The 14,639-nt window shown below is 51.4% G+C and overlaps 1 protein-coding gene across 2 annotated transcripts in view; it reads left to right on the forward strand.

The window, feature by feature from the left end:
- The window catches only part of DNAAF5 (dynein axonemal assembly factor 5), a 58,982-nt gene that overhangs the window by 25,698 nt on the left and 18,645 nt on the right, over positions 1–14,639 (forward strand). For both annotated transcript variants that reach the window (XM_039471519.2, XM_039471485.2), the window contains exons 5-8: positions 2,316–2,548; positions 4,786–4,998; positions 10,071–10,214; positions 11,794–11,959. In XM_039471519.2, the coding sequence (XP_039327453.1) occupies positions 2,316–2,548; positions 4,786–4,998; positions 10,071–10,214; positions 11,794–11,959 (756 nt within the window). The remainder of the gene's footprint in view (positions 1–2,315; positions 2,549–4,785; positions 4,999–10,070; positions 10,215–11,793; positions 11,960–14,639) is intronic.

A 14,639-nucleotide genomic window follows, 5' to 3' on the forward strand; every position in this document is an offset into this window, starting at 1 on the left:
CCTCCGAAACTGCTGAGATTACAGCCATGAGCCACCGTGCCTGACCTATGTCTGCTATAATATGAAGTACAGATAAACAGGCTTCAGAGCCGTATAAGCCCATGTGCTGCGTAACAGCATGTGAATCAATGACACACTGCATGGGGAAGGGTGATCCCCTCATGATATCACTGTGTTTTCCCTGTACCTTTTCTGTGTTTAGCAACATAAACGCTCATCATTGTGCTGCAGTTTCTGCATGTTCGCTGCAGTCACCTGCTGCATAGGTTTGGAGCTTAGGAGCCTCACGTAGGCTACGTCACACAGCCCAGGCGTGGAGGAGGCTGCACCATTGGAGTTTGTATACGTCACTGTAGGATAGTCACATGGTGATGAAATCACCTAGCAGCGTGTTTCTCAGAATGCATCCCCACCGTTCAGCAGCACATGACTGTACCCGGAAGCGGTGGTCCGCCTCCTTTTTGGCACCAGGGACTGTTTTTGTGGAAGGCAATTCTTCCATGGATGGGGCAGGGAGCAGGGTGGTCTCAGGATGAAATTGTTTCACCTCGGATCATCAGACAGTAGATTCTCATAAGGAGCACACAACCCAGATCCCTCCCATGCACACTTCACAAAAGGGTTTGCCCTCCTTTGAGAATCGAATGCGGCCACTGATCTGACAGGAGGTGGAGCTCAGGCGGTCATGCTCATTCGCCAGCCACTCACCTCCCGCTGTAGGCCCAGTTCCTAACACGCCACAAAGCAGTACTAGCCTGTGGTCCAGGGCGTGGGTACCCTTGCCCAGCACCATCCAGTATTTCTTTGGAAACACCCATAAGCCTAGGTACCCACAAAGCTCTGTTCAGCTCTCAGTGAACCCCTCCCTGCCTGTTCTTGGTCATGCTTCCCTCATTTTGCAGACTTTCCACAGTGGATCGTCATCAGGAAGAAAGGTACAGCCGGGCATGGTGGCGCACACCTGTAATCCCAGCACGCTGGGAGGCCAAGCCGGATGTATCACCTGAGTCCAGCAGTTCAAGACCACCCTGGCCAATATGGTGAAACCTCGCCTCTGTTAAAAATACAAAAATTGGCCTGGTTTGTCTTTTCATTTTGTGGCGAGATGTTTGGAGATTACGTCGTAAGGACTTGTCTCCAGAGTATAGAAAGAGCTCTTGAAACTCAGCAGGAAAACAATCCAGTTTTCTAAATGTGCAGGAAACAATTTGGAAAGACCGTTGTTCACCCGGGAAGATAACACGGGCGACAAACAGGCCCACGAAGAAGACGCTCAGTGTCGTTAGTCACTGGGGACCGCAAACGAAAGCCACACAGAAACGCCGCGGTGCCTCTCAAGACGGGCTGCAGTTCAAGACTGGCTGCACCGCATGCAGGTGAGAATGAGGAGTGTGGACTAGCACAGCCACTTTGGAAAATAGTTGGACAGTTTCTGACACGGTTAAATGTGCACCTTCCGTGTGACCCAGCCCTTCCGCAGCTGGTATTTTCCCCAGCACAGTGAAAGCACAGGCCACACAGACTGGCCCTGGAAACCACTCGAATGCTCCTCCACAGAGGAGCGGGCAGTAAACTGGCATCTCTACAGAACAGGCCACTCCCCAGCTTCAGACAGGAGCGGAAGCATGGACAGACCTCCAGAAACCACGCAAAGTGAAAGAAGCAGAGAAGGAAAGAGTGAACGACAGGCCTCCACTTGCGTGAAGCTCTGGAAATTGCAGCCCAGTCACAGGACTCCGGATCCAGGGGTGCCGGAATGCAGTGGGGGCCGCGCTGCAGAGGAGCAGAGGAAGCCGGGCGGAGGATATGACCATCACCCCCACCACGGCAATGGCTTCGCAGGCATGTCCGTGCTGAGACCTCGGTCTGATCATCCACGTTGGCACATGTGGCGAGTGTGTTACTTGCATCTCTGTGTGGCTCTAAACTTTCGGTTTTTGAGACAGGGTCTCACTCTTGTCATCCAGGCTGGAATGCCACCTCAGCCTCCTGGGTAGCTGGGACTACAGGCGTACACCATTGCGCTTGGCTACTTTTTTTTATTTTTATAGAGATTCGGTCTTTGCCATGCTGCCCAGGCTGGTGTTGAACTCCTGGGCTCTAGTGATTTGCCTGCCTCAGCCTCCGCATGTGCACCGCACATGTGAATGTTCTCAATGAATGGCACATTTGGCAGCTTTGCGCCCACCCCGAGACTCATTCCGAAATTGTGAGGCTGAAACTCACAGGTATCCCTTAAATGCGATGTGCAGTAAATTGAGTTGTTGAGGTTTGGCTTGTGAATTTCTCCTCCTCCTTTCTCATTTTCATCCCAGAGCATCGCCCTCTGCTGGGCTGTCGGGAGCTTGTCTTCAGGAACCTCTCCAAGATCCTCCCCGCGCTGTGCCACGACATCACCGACTGGGTGGTGGGAACGCGAGTGAAGTCGGCGCAGCTGCTGTCCGTGCTGCTGCTGCATGCCGAGGACCACACCACCCAACACCTGGAGATCGTCCTCCGGACCCTGTTCCTGGCCTGCGCTGACGAGGAGACAGCCGTGGTCCATAGCGTGAGTGGCCACGTTCCAGTCGTGGTTGCGGAGCTCTAACTCAAGCTAAGATCCTGCCCCTGTGGCATGCAGGGTCTGAGGCTGTGAGAGACACAGTCGGGAGGTCACCACTGCAGCCAAGACAGTGTTCCCCTCACCCCTGGGTTGCAGCCCCTCCCCACACCCAGTCCCTGGGGACCACTGGTCTTTCTGTACCTGTAGGAAACAGTATGTTGAGGGTGGATCCTCCATGACCGCCTTCAAGCATACTCAGGCATGCAGTGCCGGCTGCGTGTTGTGTAAGTGAGCTGTGCACCAGACAGGGCCCAGGCTGCCGACGTAGGACCAAGACACCCGGAGTTCATCTTTGACATTCGGGCAATACTGAGGGCCCTTTCAGGCCTTGCAGGGGCTGTGGGGGTACAGGGCAGAGGGGGAGTTGTGGCACAGCCTCAGGTGTCCTGCATGTGGCAGCCCTCAGGCCCCTCTGCATGTGGGTCCATCCTCTTTCTCACTGTCTTTCCACATCCAGCTGGTGGTTATCGCCTCTGCGAGGGTGGGTATGCACAGGGAATTCCCATGCTCGGGCCACTCCTCCTCACTCAGTCAGGCCATGCATTGTGCTGACAGTCACCACCCCCAGGGTCTTCACACCCACCCCAAAAGGACGCCTCCTAGTGCTCAGGAGAAAAACTAAAGCTTTCACTTAAGGTTTCAGTCCAGAATATCCTGATCTTGAATCTTTAATTCCATCACAAAGACATCTTACCAGTAGTTTTTCCTTTTAGTAGCCAGGCATGCTGGTGCACATCTGTGGTCCCAACCTGGTCAGGAGGCGGAGGTGGGAGGACCACTTGAGCCTGGGAGGTCAAGGCTGCAGTGAGCTATGATTGGGCCACTGCACTCCAGCCTGGGAGAGAGTGAGACACTGTCTCAAATAAAACAAAAAAAAAATTTAAATCATTGTTACTGATTCAAAGTAATGGTTCAGCTTCCATGTTTAAAAACAGATTATATTAAGCTTGTAATTTACATGTCATGTTTCTACTCTTCAAAAACTACCATGGATTTAAAATTGTCTGTAGTCCTCTGTGGAATCTATGAGGGAGCGAGAGACATGGCATAGGGGTGAGGTGGAGACAGGACGGGAGACATGGCTGTTCAGGGCAGTGCGTGAGAGGTCCCCGGGCAGTCAGCATCCAGCCCGGCATCTGTGCTGGGCTTCTCCCCACTGTCGGGCTGGGTTTAAAACTCTAGCAAGTGGAAGTTGTGTGAGAGGGGCTCAAAGGTAGGTGTTTGAGTTCTGACTTTTTTGTATTTTGGGAGGTGGAGGTTATTGATTTTTTTTTTTTATAACTTACTGTTTTGAAACAGATTTCCAGTAAGTTGGGGGAAATTGCACTAAGAGCCCCCTGTGCCTTTGCCCACTGTCCCAGGGCTTCCGTCTTCCCTGAGCAGGACAGTATCAAAATCAGAACGTGCATAGCTGCTGGTCTGTGTGTAGTGGTCCCACGGGTCCCTCAGGCAGCCCCTGTCGTCACACCCCCTTCCTGGCACCACGCGCCTGCTCTCCCTCCCCATCCCTGGATCATTGTGAGCATGTTTTATACGTGTACTCAAACACTGTGCAGTATTTTTGGCCTTGGCTTTCGTCACTTGTCAGAAGGGCCTGAGATTAACCCATGCAGTCGGGTGGTCAGCCACTGTTCCTTTTCATTGGCAGTGGAATTCCAGGTGCAGAGGGGCTGGTGTGTATTGATCCACTGGAATTCCAGGTGCAGAGGGGCTGGTGTGCATTGCTCCGCTGTGGAATTCCAGGTGCAGAGGGGCTGGTGTGTATTGATCCAGTGTGGAATTCCAGGTGCAGAGGGGCTGGTGTGTATTGATCCGCTGTGGAATTCCAGGTGCAGAGGGACTGGTGTGTGTTGATTTGCTTAGTCATGGGAAAGCTGGGTCACTGGCATCCAATGGGGGCACATGTGGTGAACGTGCTGCCGGGACACAGACTTCCTTTGGACCAGACTTCACCTCCTGGGGCATGTGTCCCGCTCGCTGGCTGTGAGCCTGGCCTCAGGGTTGTTCTCAGATCACTTGAGGACTCTTGTGCCTTTCGTGAGAGATCTGAGTGCATGCCAAGGACTCACTCCACTTAACACAGGGCTGTGTCTGGTGCACGGGAGGCCACAACACTGAGAGCAGGAGGCCAGGCTGAGACCTTCGGGTTTGGGTCTGAGTTTTCTCATATTTTTTTCTCACAGTGTTCAAGATCCGCAGAGCTCATCGGGACGTTTGTCAACCCCGAGGTATTTCTGAAGCTGATCTTACCAATGCTGAAGAAGGGGCCTTCCGCCTCCGGCCTCCTGGTGCTGGCCTCCACCATTCGGGGCTGCCCCCAAGAAGCCCTCCAGCCGCACCTCACAGCCATTGCCACAGAGCTGGCACAGGCCCACATCTGCCAGGCATCTGAAAACGTAAGAGTACTTGGCAGTGGGGAGGAGTGGAGAAGAGGAGAAGCCTCCCCTGCCGGGCCATCTGCCATCATTCCCACATGTTTGTGGGTCCGCCCTGTGCCTCCAGGCTGGGCCGTCAGAAATACCAGGGGTAGCCGGAGTGCCCTTAGCTGGGCTGCCCTTAGCCGGAGTGCCCTCACTAAAGCCCCTCGTCGGGGGGCTTCGCCCTGTGCTGTGTAGAACTACAGCCTCAGCCCCAGCCCTAGCCTCAGGTGGCCACTCAAATTTACATTGGTTGCTGCCCCTTTTTTTGGCCATGCTGGCCACAGTTCACGTGTTAGATGACTCAGGACATGTCCACGGCTGGGACCCGCTGGCCCGTACTGCTGGGGGTGGATGCAGGGTCCATATCTTCCCACCCCTGAGGAGTGCAGGTGCATGTCCACTATCCCACCCAGTCCCCACGGTATCTGCACAGATTGTACGTCTCAGGGTGCACCAGCAGCCTGTTCTCCATCAACACTGCCTGGCATTCCGATCTGTGCTTCAGACAGCCCAGCTGTGGATTTGCTAGAAACATTTGTTTAATTTTAAATTGAGCAGCAAAGCCTTGACCTCAGAAGATGAAATAGCCGAGGTAGTTGGGCTCAGTTATTTGGAATAGTCCATGATTGTTTTCTGTGGAAGAAGAAATGATGACTTTCCTTTGGTTTGGAGGTGATTGGTCCCATCTATGTGTGTGTTGAACCCAGCACCCCAGACCTTTTTAGGACACAGGGCTGCCCCCACTGGGCGGCCATGCAGAGTGAGCCTCAGCATTTGCTCCTATTCAATCGTTTGCGGCAGCTTCTAAAGCCCCAAAGCTGGATGGGCTGCTGGGACTTGCAGCTCTGCTGTCAGCCCGGCCCATCCTGTGTCAAGCTCGCCTCTGTCCTCAGAATGAGAGGTGGAGGTGTTCACAGTCAGCCTGGCCCATCCTGTGTCAAGCCCCCTCTGTCCTCAGAACGAGAGGTGAGGCTGTTCACAGTCATTATTATAAACTGTTTTAAGAAGCCCGTAAGCAGTTCCTGAAATACACAGAGGGAAGGAAATGGAATTAGGGTCGGGAAGGGAGCGGGGCTGGGCCGCGTGCTCGTGGCATTTCAGCCACGTTTCAGCTTTTCCCAAAACCTTTTAAACACATCATCAAATCTTTGTCAGTTCTGTGCTTTCCTTTTACTCACAAGGGGTTCTGAAGATGGTTTTGATTCTTGTATATAGATTTATAAGCCAGAAGCATTTTTTTCTTGAGGGATATAATTTGAAAATGTTTACAAGTGCCTAAGTCCTCACCTTACAAACTATAGCCAAGAAAATGTGATTGTCACGTCTTCACATTGGTTACAGGAAAACGGAATTATGTAGACCCACGGCTGTGCGTTTGGCTCCCCATCCTCCAGTGTTATGGAGGAAAAAATTATTCAGCAATTGTTCAGACAGAGACCTCTTCTGACAATGTCCAGTCACACAGGCGCCTGGAGAGCCAGCCTCAACCTCCCAGGCTAGGGACGTCTGTGGGCCCTTTGGCCAAGGAGCCAGTCACAGTCAAAACCCAACACATACATTTCACTGCTTTCTATGTTTATTTTTTTGTTTTAGAATGATCCTCCCACCTCAGCCTCCTGAGTTGCTGGGAAAACAGGGATGTACCACCACACCCAGATACTTTTTTTATATTATTTATTTTTATTTATTTATTTTTGAGACAGAGTCTCACTCTGTCGCCCAGGTGTAATCTCGCCTCACTGCAACCTCTGCCTCCCGGGTTCAAGCAATTCTCCTGCCTCAGCCTCCCAAGTAGCTGGGATTACAGGTGCCCACCACTGTGCCTGGCTAGTTTTTGTATTTTTTATATAGATGGGGTTTCACCGTGTTAGCCAGGCTAGTCTTGAACTCCTGACTTCCAAGTGATCAACTCGCCTCGGCCTCCCAGAGTGCTGGGATTACAGGCATGAGCCACCACGCCCGCCTCCTTTTCTTAACAGACTTGAATTTTTGGCAAGAAAGGGTGAACGCACTCAAGTATCAGGCCCGTGGCTCCGTGCTCTTTTCCATGGCTGGCCAGGCTTTGTTTGTGTCATGTTATTTGGGAAGTCGATTATGTTTCCCACAATTAATCTCCAGTAGCTATGAGAGCAGGTTAAGAATGTCTTTCAAGAACAAACTGAAATTGTTTTAAAGCCCTGTGTTGAACAGAGAAGTTGTGAAGATGTATTCTAAACTGAGCCTGACTTCACTGAGCCTCCCTGCCCTGGGTTCGCTGGGAATCTGATTTTAGCAGTAGGTACTTCCCAGGTGTCTTGGGCCCAGCAGGGAAACGAGCTCGACCAAGGGGAACCGGAGTCTCCTGGGAAAGAGTTTAGCACATGCGCCTGAAGTGAGGAAATGGGTATCTCACCAATTCGGTTCTCACGCAGGGAAGCCAGTTCTGGGATCCCCTTGCCAGTGCTAACAGAAAGAGTCGCTTGTACTTTAGTGAATGTAAAACTTTTGCAATCTTAGATAACGCTGTTTCAGAAAGCAGTGTTTGAAATAGTATTTCAAACAATACTGAGAATTATTTTTTGCTGTATCTGTTTTCTTTTTCATTCTGTCTGTGTGGTGGGGGCAGACACTGAAAATTATCTGGTCATATATAGAGAAATCCATAAATGTTAAGTCTTGTCACTTCCTCAGAGACGGTGCTGCATTCATGGTGGGAGGGTGGTGCTTGCTGCAAAGGATGCCTGATTCCCCGTGAATTCCTGTGGAATTCCCATGCCTGGAGGTGCTGTCAGCCAGGAGAGGCTGTGTCTTCTAAACTCGACTGCCTTCTGATTTTAACCGAAAAGATGGTAGCTCCTGAAATGTACACGACAGGTCATTCTAGAAACTAGCCAGACAGTGTCCTCAGAAGTCAGTCAGTCAGTCAGTCAGTCAGTCAGTCAGTCAGTCAGTGCAGGCCTCAGAGGAATTGGGCTATGGGGAAAATCAGGAATGGAATAAAAACAGAAATCCGTGGCTTCTGTGGGAATTTGGGGCAGTCAGTGCTCATGGCCCAGCTCCGAGGTAGGTGGTGCCACACAGCTCTGCATGTTCTGTGGATAAGGCCAGGGTCCTGGGGTGCAAAGACTGAACACTGCTGTGATAAAGTGGGAGTTTTTTCTTTAGCCTTTCGTGATTTAGATCAGTGGTGAATGAGTTATAGAATTTTAGAACTGATTCAGAAATTTAGAACCAACCCATTGTCTGGTCAAGTAATTACCAAACTTTTTTGAACTCACACCCCCATTAGTAAAAACACTTTAAGCATAGACCTCCAATATATGTACACTGTTGATAAATTGTGTGTTTAAATTATGTACGTGACCACTGTCCTGATTCACTCTGTACTTTATGAAACATACATAAAATAGACATTAGAGGGACGTTATAAGAGGTAACTACAAGCCAGTCCTGGTGGTTCATAATCTATAATTCCAGCACTTTGGGAGGCCAAGGCAGGAGGATCATCTGAGGCTACGGGTTTGAGGCTGCAGTAAGCTGCGATTGCACTGCTGCACTCCAGCCTGGGTGACAGAGCAAGACCCTGTCTCTAAAAAATAAATGAAAATTTATTATAAAAGAATTAAACATATATGCAAAGTCTTAGGGATTCTTGGGTCCCCTCCAGCACACCCCTGCTGCGTTGCAGGCTTCAGATCGTGGCTGACTCTCAGTAGATGAGGCTGGAGCCGGGAGGGGAAGCCGTCCGACCAGCACAGCCTCAGATGCAGAGCCAAGACTCTACCTCCCCATCAATCAGGAAACTTTTGTTTGTTTGTTTTTGTTGTTGTTGTTTTTGAGATGAAGTCTTGCTTTGTCACCTAGGCTAGAGTGCAATGGCATGATCTCAACCCACTGCAACCTCTGCCTCCCAGGTTCAAGCGATTCTCCTGCCTCAGCCTCCTGAGTAGCTGGGATTACAGGCACCCGCCACCCCGCCTGGCCAATTTTTTGTATTTTTAGTAGAGATGGGGTTTCACCATCTTGACCAGGCTAGTCTCAAACTCCTGACCTCGTGATCCACCTGCCTCAGCCTCCCAAAGTGCTGGGATTACAGGCGTGAGCCACCGTTCCCAACTAGGACACATTTTTAAACCACAGAATTTTGTCTTTCTTAAAATTTAGTGTTATAGAAATATCCGGAAGTGCACCGAGGAGTGACGAGCAACAGAAGGAAGGTCCGCTGGCTTCAGCGCTGACCAGCTCTTTGCATTGGTGTTCTGCCTACCTGGGGCCACTTTTCTTTTTAACTTTGTGGGGTGGGGAGAACTTGGGCGTGTTATAAAGCAGATAATGTGATGCACCAGCATTTCACTTACAGATACCACTGTGTGCATCACTAACACAGCATCTTAACCACACAGCTAAAGTGCCTGTACACCTTTCATAAAATAAGTACAAAGTCCTTAGCTCCCAGTCCATGTTCCATTTCCCATTGTCAAGCACGCCCTTCTTATGGCTGATATGCCAGAGCCCCCCATCCGGCTCTTGGGGCTGTCCCTGTGGGGGTTTTTCCCATACCTGCTGCTTCTCATGAGCCCCCCATCCGGTGCCTGGGGCTGTCCCCATGGGTGCTCTCCCATACCCGCTGTTCCTCATGAGCGGTAGACTAGGAGCCCCAGGAGACTCTGTCAGCCCTGGTGCTAGGGCCAGGGGCTGGAGCCCTGTCATTAGTCCATTCTCACGCCACTAATAAAAGCATACCAGAAACTGCGTAATTTAAAAGAAAAAGAGGTTTAATGGACTCACAGTTCCACATGGCTGGGGAGGCCTCACAATCATGGTGGAGGAGCAAAGTCACGTCTTACATGGTGGCAGGCAAGAGAGCATGTGCAGGGGAACTGCCCTGTATAAAGCCATCACATCTCATGAGACTTACTATCATGAGAACAGCATGGGAAAAACCCACCCCATGATTCAGTTACCTCCCAGGACACATGGGGATTATGGGAGCTATGGTCAAGATGGGACTTGGGTGGGGGCATGACCAAAATGTACCAAGCCCTGACAGTGCTGCTGATCTCTTCCAGGACCTCTACCTGGAGCGTCTGCTGCTCTGCGTGCAGGCCCTGGTATCCGTGTGTTGCAAGGACTGCAGCACAGCCAGCTTGCAGCTCATGGACGTGCTGCTGACCATAATGGCCCTCACAGGTTCCGCCAGCCTCACGGACAAGGTAAGGCTGACGGTGGTAGCGGCTGCTTGGCCTAGTGGAGCTCACAGCTGGAAGGCGTCTCTCTCTAAGTGAGACGAACCGTCTCCCACGCATCCCCTCTGCGCTTGAGCCTCGGGCCTCAAGCATGTCTGACCAGCAAAGACTAGGGGTTGAGAACCTTGTGGATGACTCCCTGGGCGATGGCCTTCAGGGCAGCCCTCCACCTCCCAGTGTATTCTGCCATCAGGGAGTGAAGACAGCTATTTAATTTTAGGGTCTACAGCAAAGAAGCAAACGAAGTAAGACCTGATAACCTTTGAACCTGTGCGTTTGGGATTTAATCATCCACAAGTGACTGAGTCTGGGAAGATGCCATGATTTCCCGCTCTGATTGCAGCACAGCTTTCAAAAGTATTTGCTGCCCATCAGCTCCCTGTTTATGCCCCAAAATCATCTTTTTTTTTTTCAGTGGAGTCTCGCTCTGTCGCCCAGGCTGGAATGCAGTGGTGCAATCTTGGCTCACTGCAACTTCCACCTCCTGGGTTCAAGTGATTCTCCTCCCTCAGCCTCCTGTACAGCCGGGACTACAGGCACGTGTCACCATGCCCAGCTAATTTTTGTATTTTTAGTAGAGAGAAGATTTGCCATGGTGGCCAGGTTGGTCTTGAACTGACCACAGGTGATCTACCCGCCTCGGCCTCCCATAGTACTGGAATCCCAGTCATGAGTCACTGCACCTGACCATTACGCCCAAAAATCTTCTAACCCCAACCTCTCCATGGGCTCTTGGGGCCCCTGGAGGCCCTGGTATCTGCCTCTCCAGAAGCTGAGACTGAGTTCTTCCCCCCATTCAGTCTCTGTGGACGGTCCCTCTCGGCAGGTCTCTCTTGGGAGATTCACGGCCTTCATGCACCATGGAGAACGTGGAGGAGGCTGCTGCTCCCCCTTCCCTTCTTGGGGTCTCTTCAAAAACAAACTTTCCAAGGGCATGTGTCTCAGCAGACTCTGTCACTGATGGGGCCTTAGGTACCGGCAAAAGTAAAGTCTTTGCCTGCCGTCCATTGGGGAAGAAGCCAGGAAGGCCCAGATTCAGACTCCAGGCTTCGGGCAGTGACCTCCGGGGAGCCTCAGCCCTTCCTCTGTTTCTAAGCCCCCAAAGAGAACAGCACAGCTAAAAGGTAGCTGAGGTTGTCATCCCTGTCCACCAAGTTTCGTTCACCTGGAGGTCTGCCCTGCTGGGCTTAACTCTCTAAGCCACTTGCCCATGCCTCTCTGTCTCTCACTGCCTCAGAGTAGCTCTGCCTGCCCAGGCAGATGCCCAGGGACCCCTTGTGCTCTGTGCGTCCTAGGCACGCACAATGCCGGCTTCATGATTCACTGCAGAGATGGCGTTAGCGCAAACGGGATCAGTGGCTCGCCCCACGCCCACAGCCCTCACTCTCCTGCACCCTGGGAAGGGCTCCATGTGGCAGCCTCCCTCCCGATCATCCCAGCAGGCCCAGCCTGCGTGGTTCTTACGTGAGGGGGATGGTCAGTCCCAGCAAGGAGGCTTGAGCCCTGAGCGTTGGAATCATCCCAGCCCCTGACTTGTAACTTCCAGGCGCAGGAGACGATGGACTCGCTGGCCGCTGCGGAGGGTGTCAGCTGTCAGGACCTCTACCGCAAGTACGTGGGCCCTCTCCTGGAGCGGGCCACCGCGTCGCACCTCGACTGGACCTCGCACTCGCCGGAGCTCCTGCAGTTCTGTGTCATCATTGCGCAGTCAGGTGAGCCCTCCCGGCAGCCGACGAGCCGTGCCTGGCCCCACTCAGGCCACACACCTGCTCCCCCGGGGGTTCAGCAGATACCGGCATCGACCAGCTGAGCTGTGGTTCACTGAGGCATGTTTTTAAAAGTACCCAGTAGTCACTCTTGACTGTGGAGAATGAGCATTTTCAGGAACAAAACCTTTTAAAAGCTCCAGGAACATCACATTGAAGACTGGGATGCAGCTCTTGCAGTTGGCCTGGGCACCCGTGTTCATGTGAAGCCTTCAAAGTATGCTTTTTCCTGGCCTGTTTGGTGGCCTGGCTTCTTAAATACATCTGGATTTTGTTGCAGAATGCAGATGTCCAGCTATTTGAGTGCTGTGTGTGTGTGACGTGGGGGCCTCAGCCCCCACCCCTCTGAGACCAGCATTTCTGTGGTTCTCCCTGAGCCTGCGGATCGGCCACTCTCCTGGGATGGACACTGTGGCTCGATGGGGCTTCAGAGCTGGGCAGGATCCGCTGCAGAACTCTAAGGAGGCAGAGGTGTCCATTCAGCGGCCGTAGTGCCTTGGGACACGCAGCTCATGCTGCTCCCTGTGGCCGTGAACACGCCTCGGTAGCTTTTCCTCGTTTCCTTCCTTGGCTCTCCCGCTCCCGTGCACAGCTCCCGAGTGCCCCTGCCTCCTGTTGGATGCGTGCACCAGGGCGGTCGTGGTCTGTGTCTGAGGACACTAAGATTGTTCTTATGCCATCTCTGTGCCTGGTAGGGACTCACCATTTTTTCTGAGACCTGGAAAAATACCCAGAATTGTTCTTCATCAGCTGCATTCAAGACTTTGCAAATCAGAAAAGCAAATGCTGTCTGGCGCAGCGGCTCACGCCTGTCATCCCAGCACCTTGAGAGACAAGGTGGGAGGGCCACGAGCTCGGGAGTTCAAAACCAGCCTAGCCAACATGGCAAGACCTCTACATCTACAAAAAGATGAAGAAAAAAACTCCACATGCACCTCAGAATCTAAAATTTAAAAATCAATAAAATACAGTTAGCCAGGCGTGGTGGTACATACCTGTGGTCCCAGCTACTCAGGAAACTGAAGTGGGAGGATCCCTTGAGCCCAGGAGTTAGAGGCTGCAGTGAGCTGTGACTGCACTCTAGGCTGGGCAACAGAGCAAGACCCTGTCTCTAAAACCAAAAACAAAGCTGAGGATTGCTGGCGTGCACTCGGCGTTAAACACTTTGTGCCAAACGCTGCTCTGTGAGCCTGCTGGCCGTCAGCTCGTCTCCCCTCACAGCTGGCTTGTGTGGTAGGAACTGACTGATTCACAGACGAGGAGACGGCACGGAGAACTCCCAAGGCAGTGACCCCAGGGCCTTCCCTCAGCCCCTCTCCCACAGGCCTCTTGGGGAGGGGGCCCAGGGTATTCCATTTCACACTTTTACTGAATGTTGCTCATAACAACTCTTGCACCAAATTACTGCAGCCTTCACCTCACAGTCCAGAAAATTGGGCACCCAAACCCCAAGAGACTCAGCTTACAGTGAAGCCAGGACTCGCATGTGCTGCAGCTCTGGTGGCTTCTCCACCACCTGCTCTTCCTCTTTGCAGCTTTTAAAGCATTTCTTACGGTGTTGGCGGAACCATCTGGCAGCATGGAAAATGCATTTATGTGAGCCCACATCTCCTGTCATCCGCTGAAAGGCAAGAAGACTGTGCTGTGCTGTTCAATGTCAAGAGCTGGGTATAAAACTGCAATTTTTTTTTTTTTTTTTTTTTTTTTTTTTGAGACAGGATCAGGCTAGAGTCCAGTGGTACAATCACAGCTCACCGTAGCCTTGAACTCCTGGGCTCAAAGGATTTTTCTGCCCTAGCCTCCTGAGTAGATGGGACTGTAGGTGCCTACCGCCTGACTAATTTTGCATTTACTTTGTATTTTTTGTAGAGATGGGATCACGTATGCTCCCCAGGCTAGTCTTAAACTCCTGGATTCAAGCCATCCTCCCACCTCAGCCTCCTGAGTAGCTGAAACCACAGGCACCCACCACCATGACTGGCTAATTATTGTATTTTTTGTAGAGACGGGGTCTCTTTATGTTGCCTGGGCTGGTTTCAAACTCCTAGGCTCAAACAGTCTACCCACCTGAGCCTCCCAGAGTGCTGGAATTACAGGCATGAACTAGCACGCCTAGCTTAAAGCTGTAGTTATTTCATCCCAGTGGGTATTTTCTCTGAGCCCCGTCTGAGCTCACATATAAACATGAGGTGCGCTCAGGGATCCGGGGCAAACCTCACATAGAATACGCTGTTTCCAACACAGTGTCCTTGGGAGTGCTGATGATTTTGGTTTTCTTTTTTCTTTTTCTAAGTTTTCTCTAGTAAGCATGAACTACTATAATAAACAAAACAAAATGATTCAATTTTTTTAATAGGAGACATTTTTAAATTTCTCACAGAAGTTCTGTGGGAAGATACCTTTTAAATTGTAATTTTTTAAACATACAGAAAGGGGTAACTTTCTAAACTTTGAGAGGATGAGGGAACTGCAAAGGCGTCTATTTGACTGTATACATTTGAGCCAAAAGAAAAGGGACTTACACTTAGGAAAACATTTCTAGTAAGGATGACAGTGTGAGATCTTTGGTGTATAAAGCTGGCACAAAGTGAGAATATAAGCATTCAGAGTTGGGCATGGTGGCTCA

The sequence above is a fragment of the Saimiri boliviensis genome, chromosome 1 (genome assembly GCF_048565385.1).
Source record: "Saimiri boliviensis isolate mSaiBol1 chromosome 1, mSaiBol1.pri, whole genome shotgun sequence".
NCBI lineage: Eukaryota > Metazoa > Chordata > Mammalia > Primates > Cebidae > Saimiri > Saimiri boliviensis.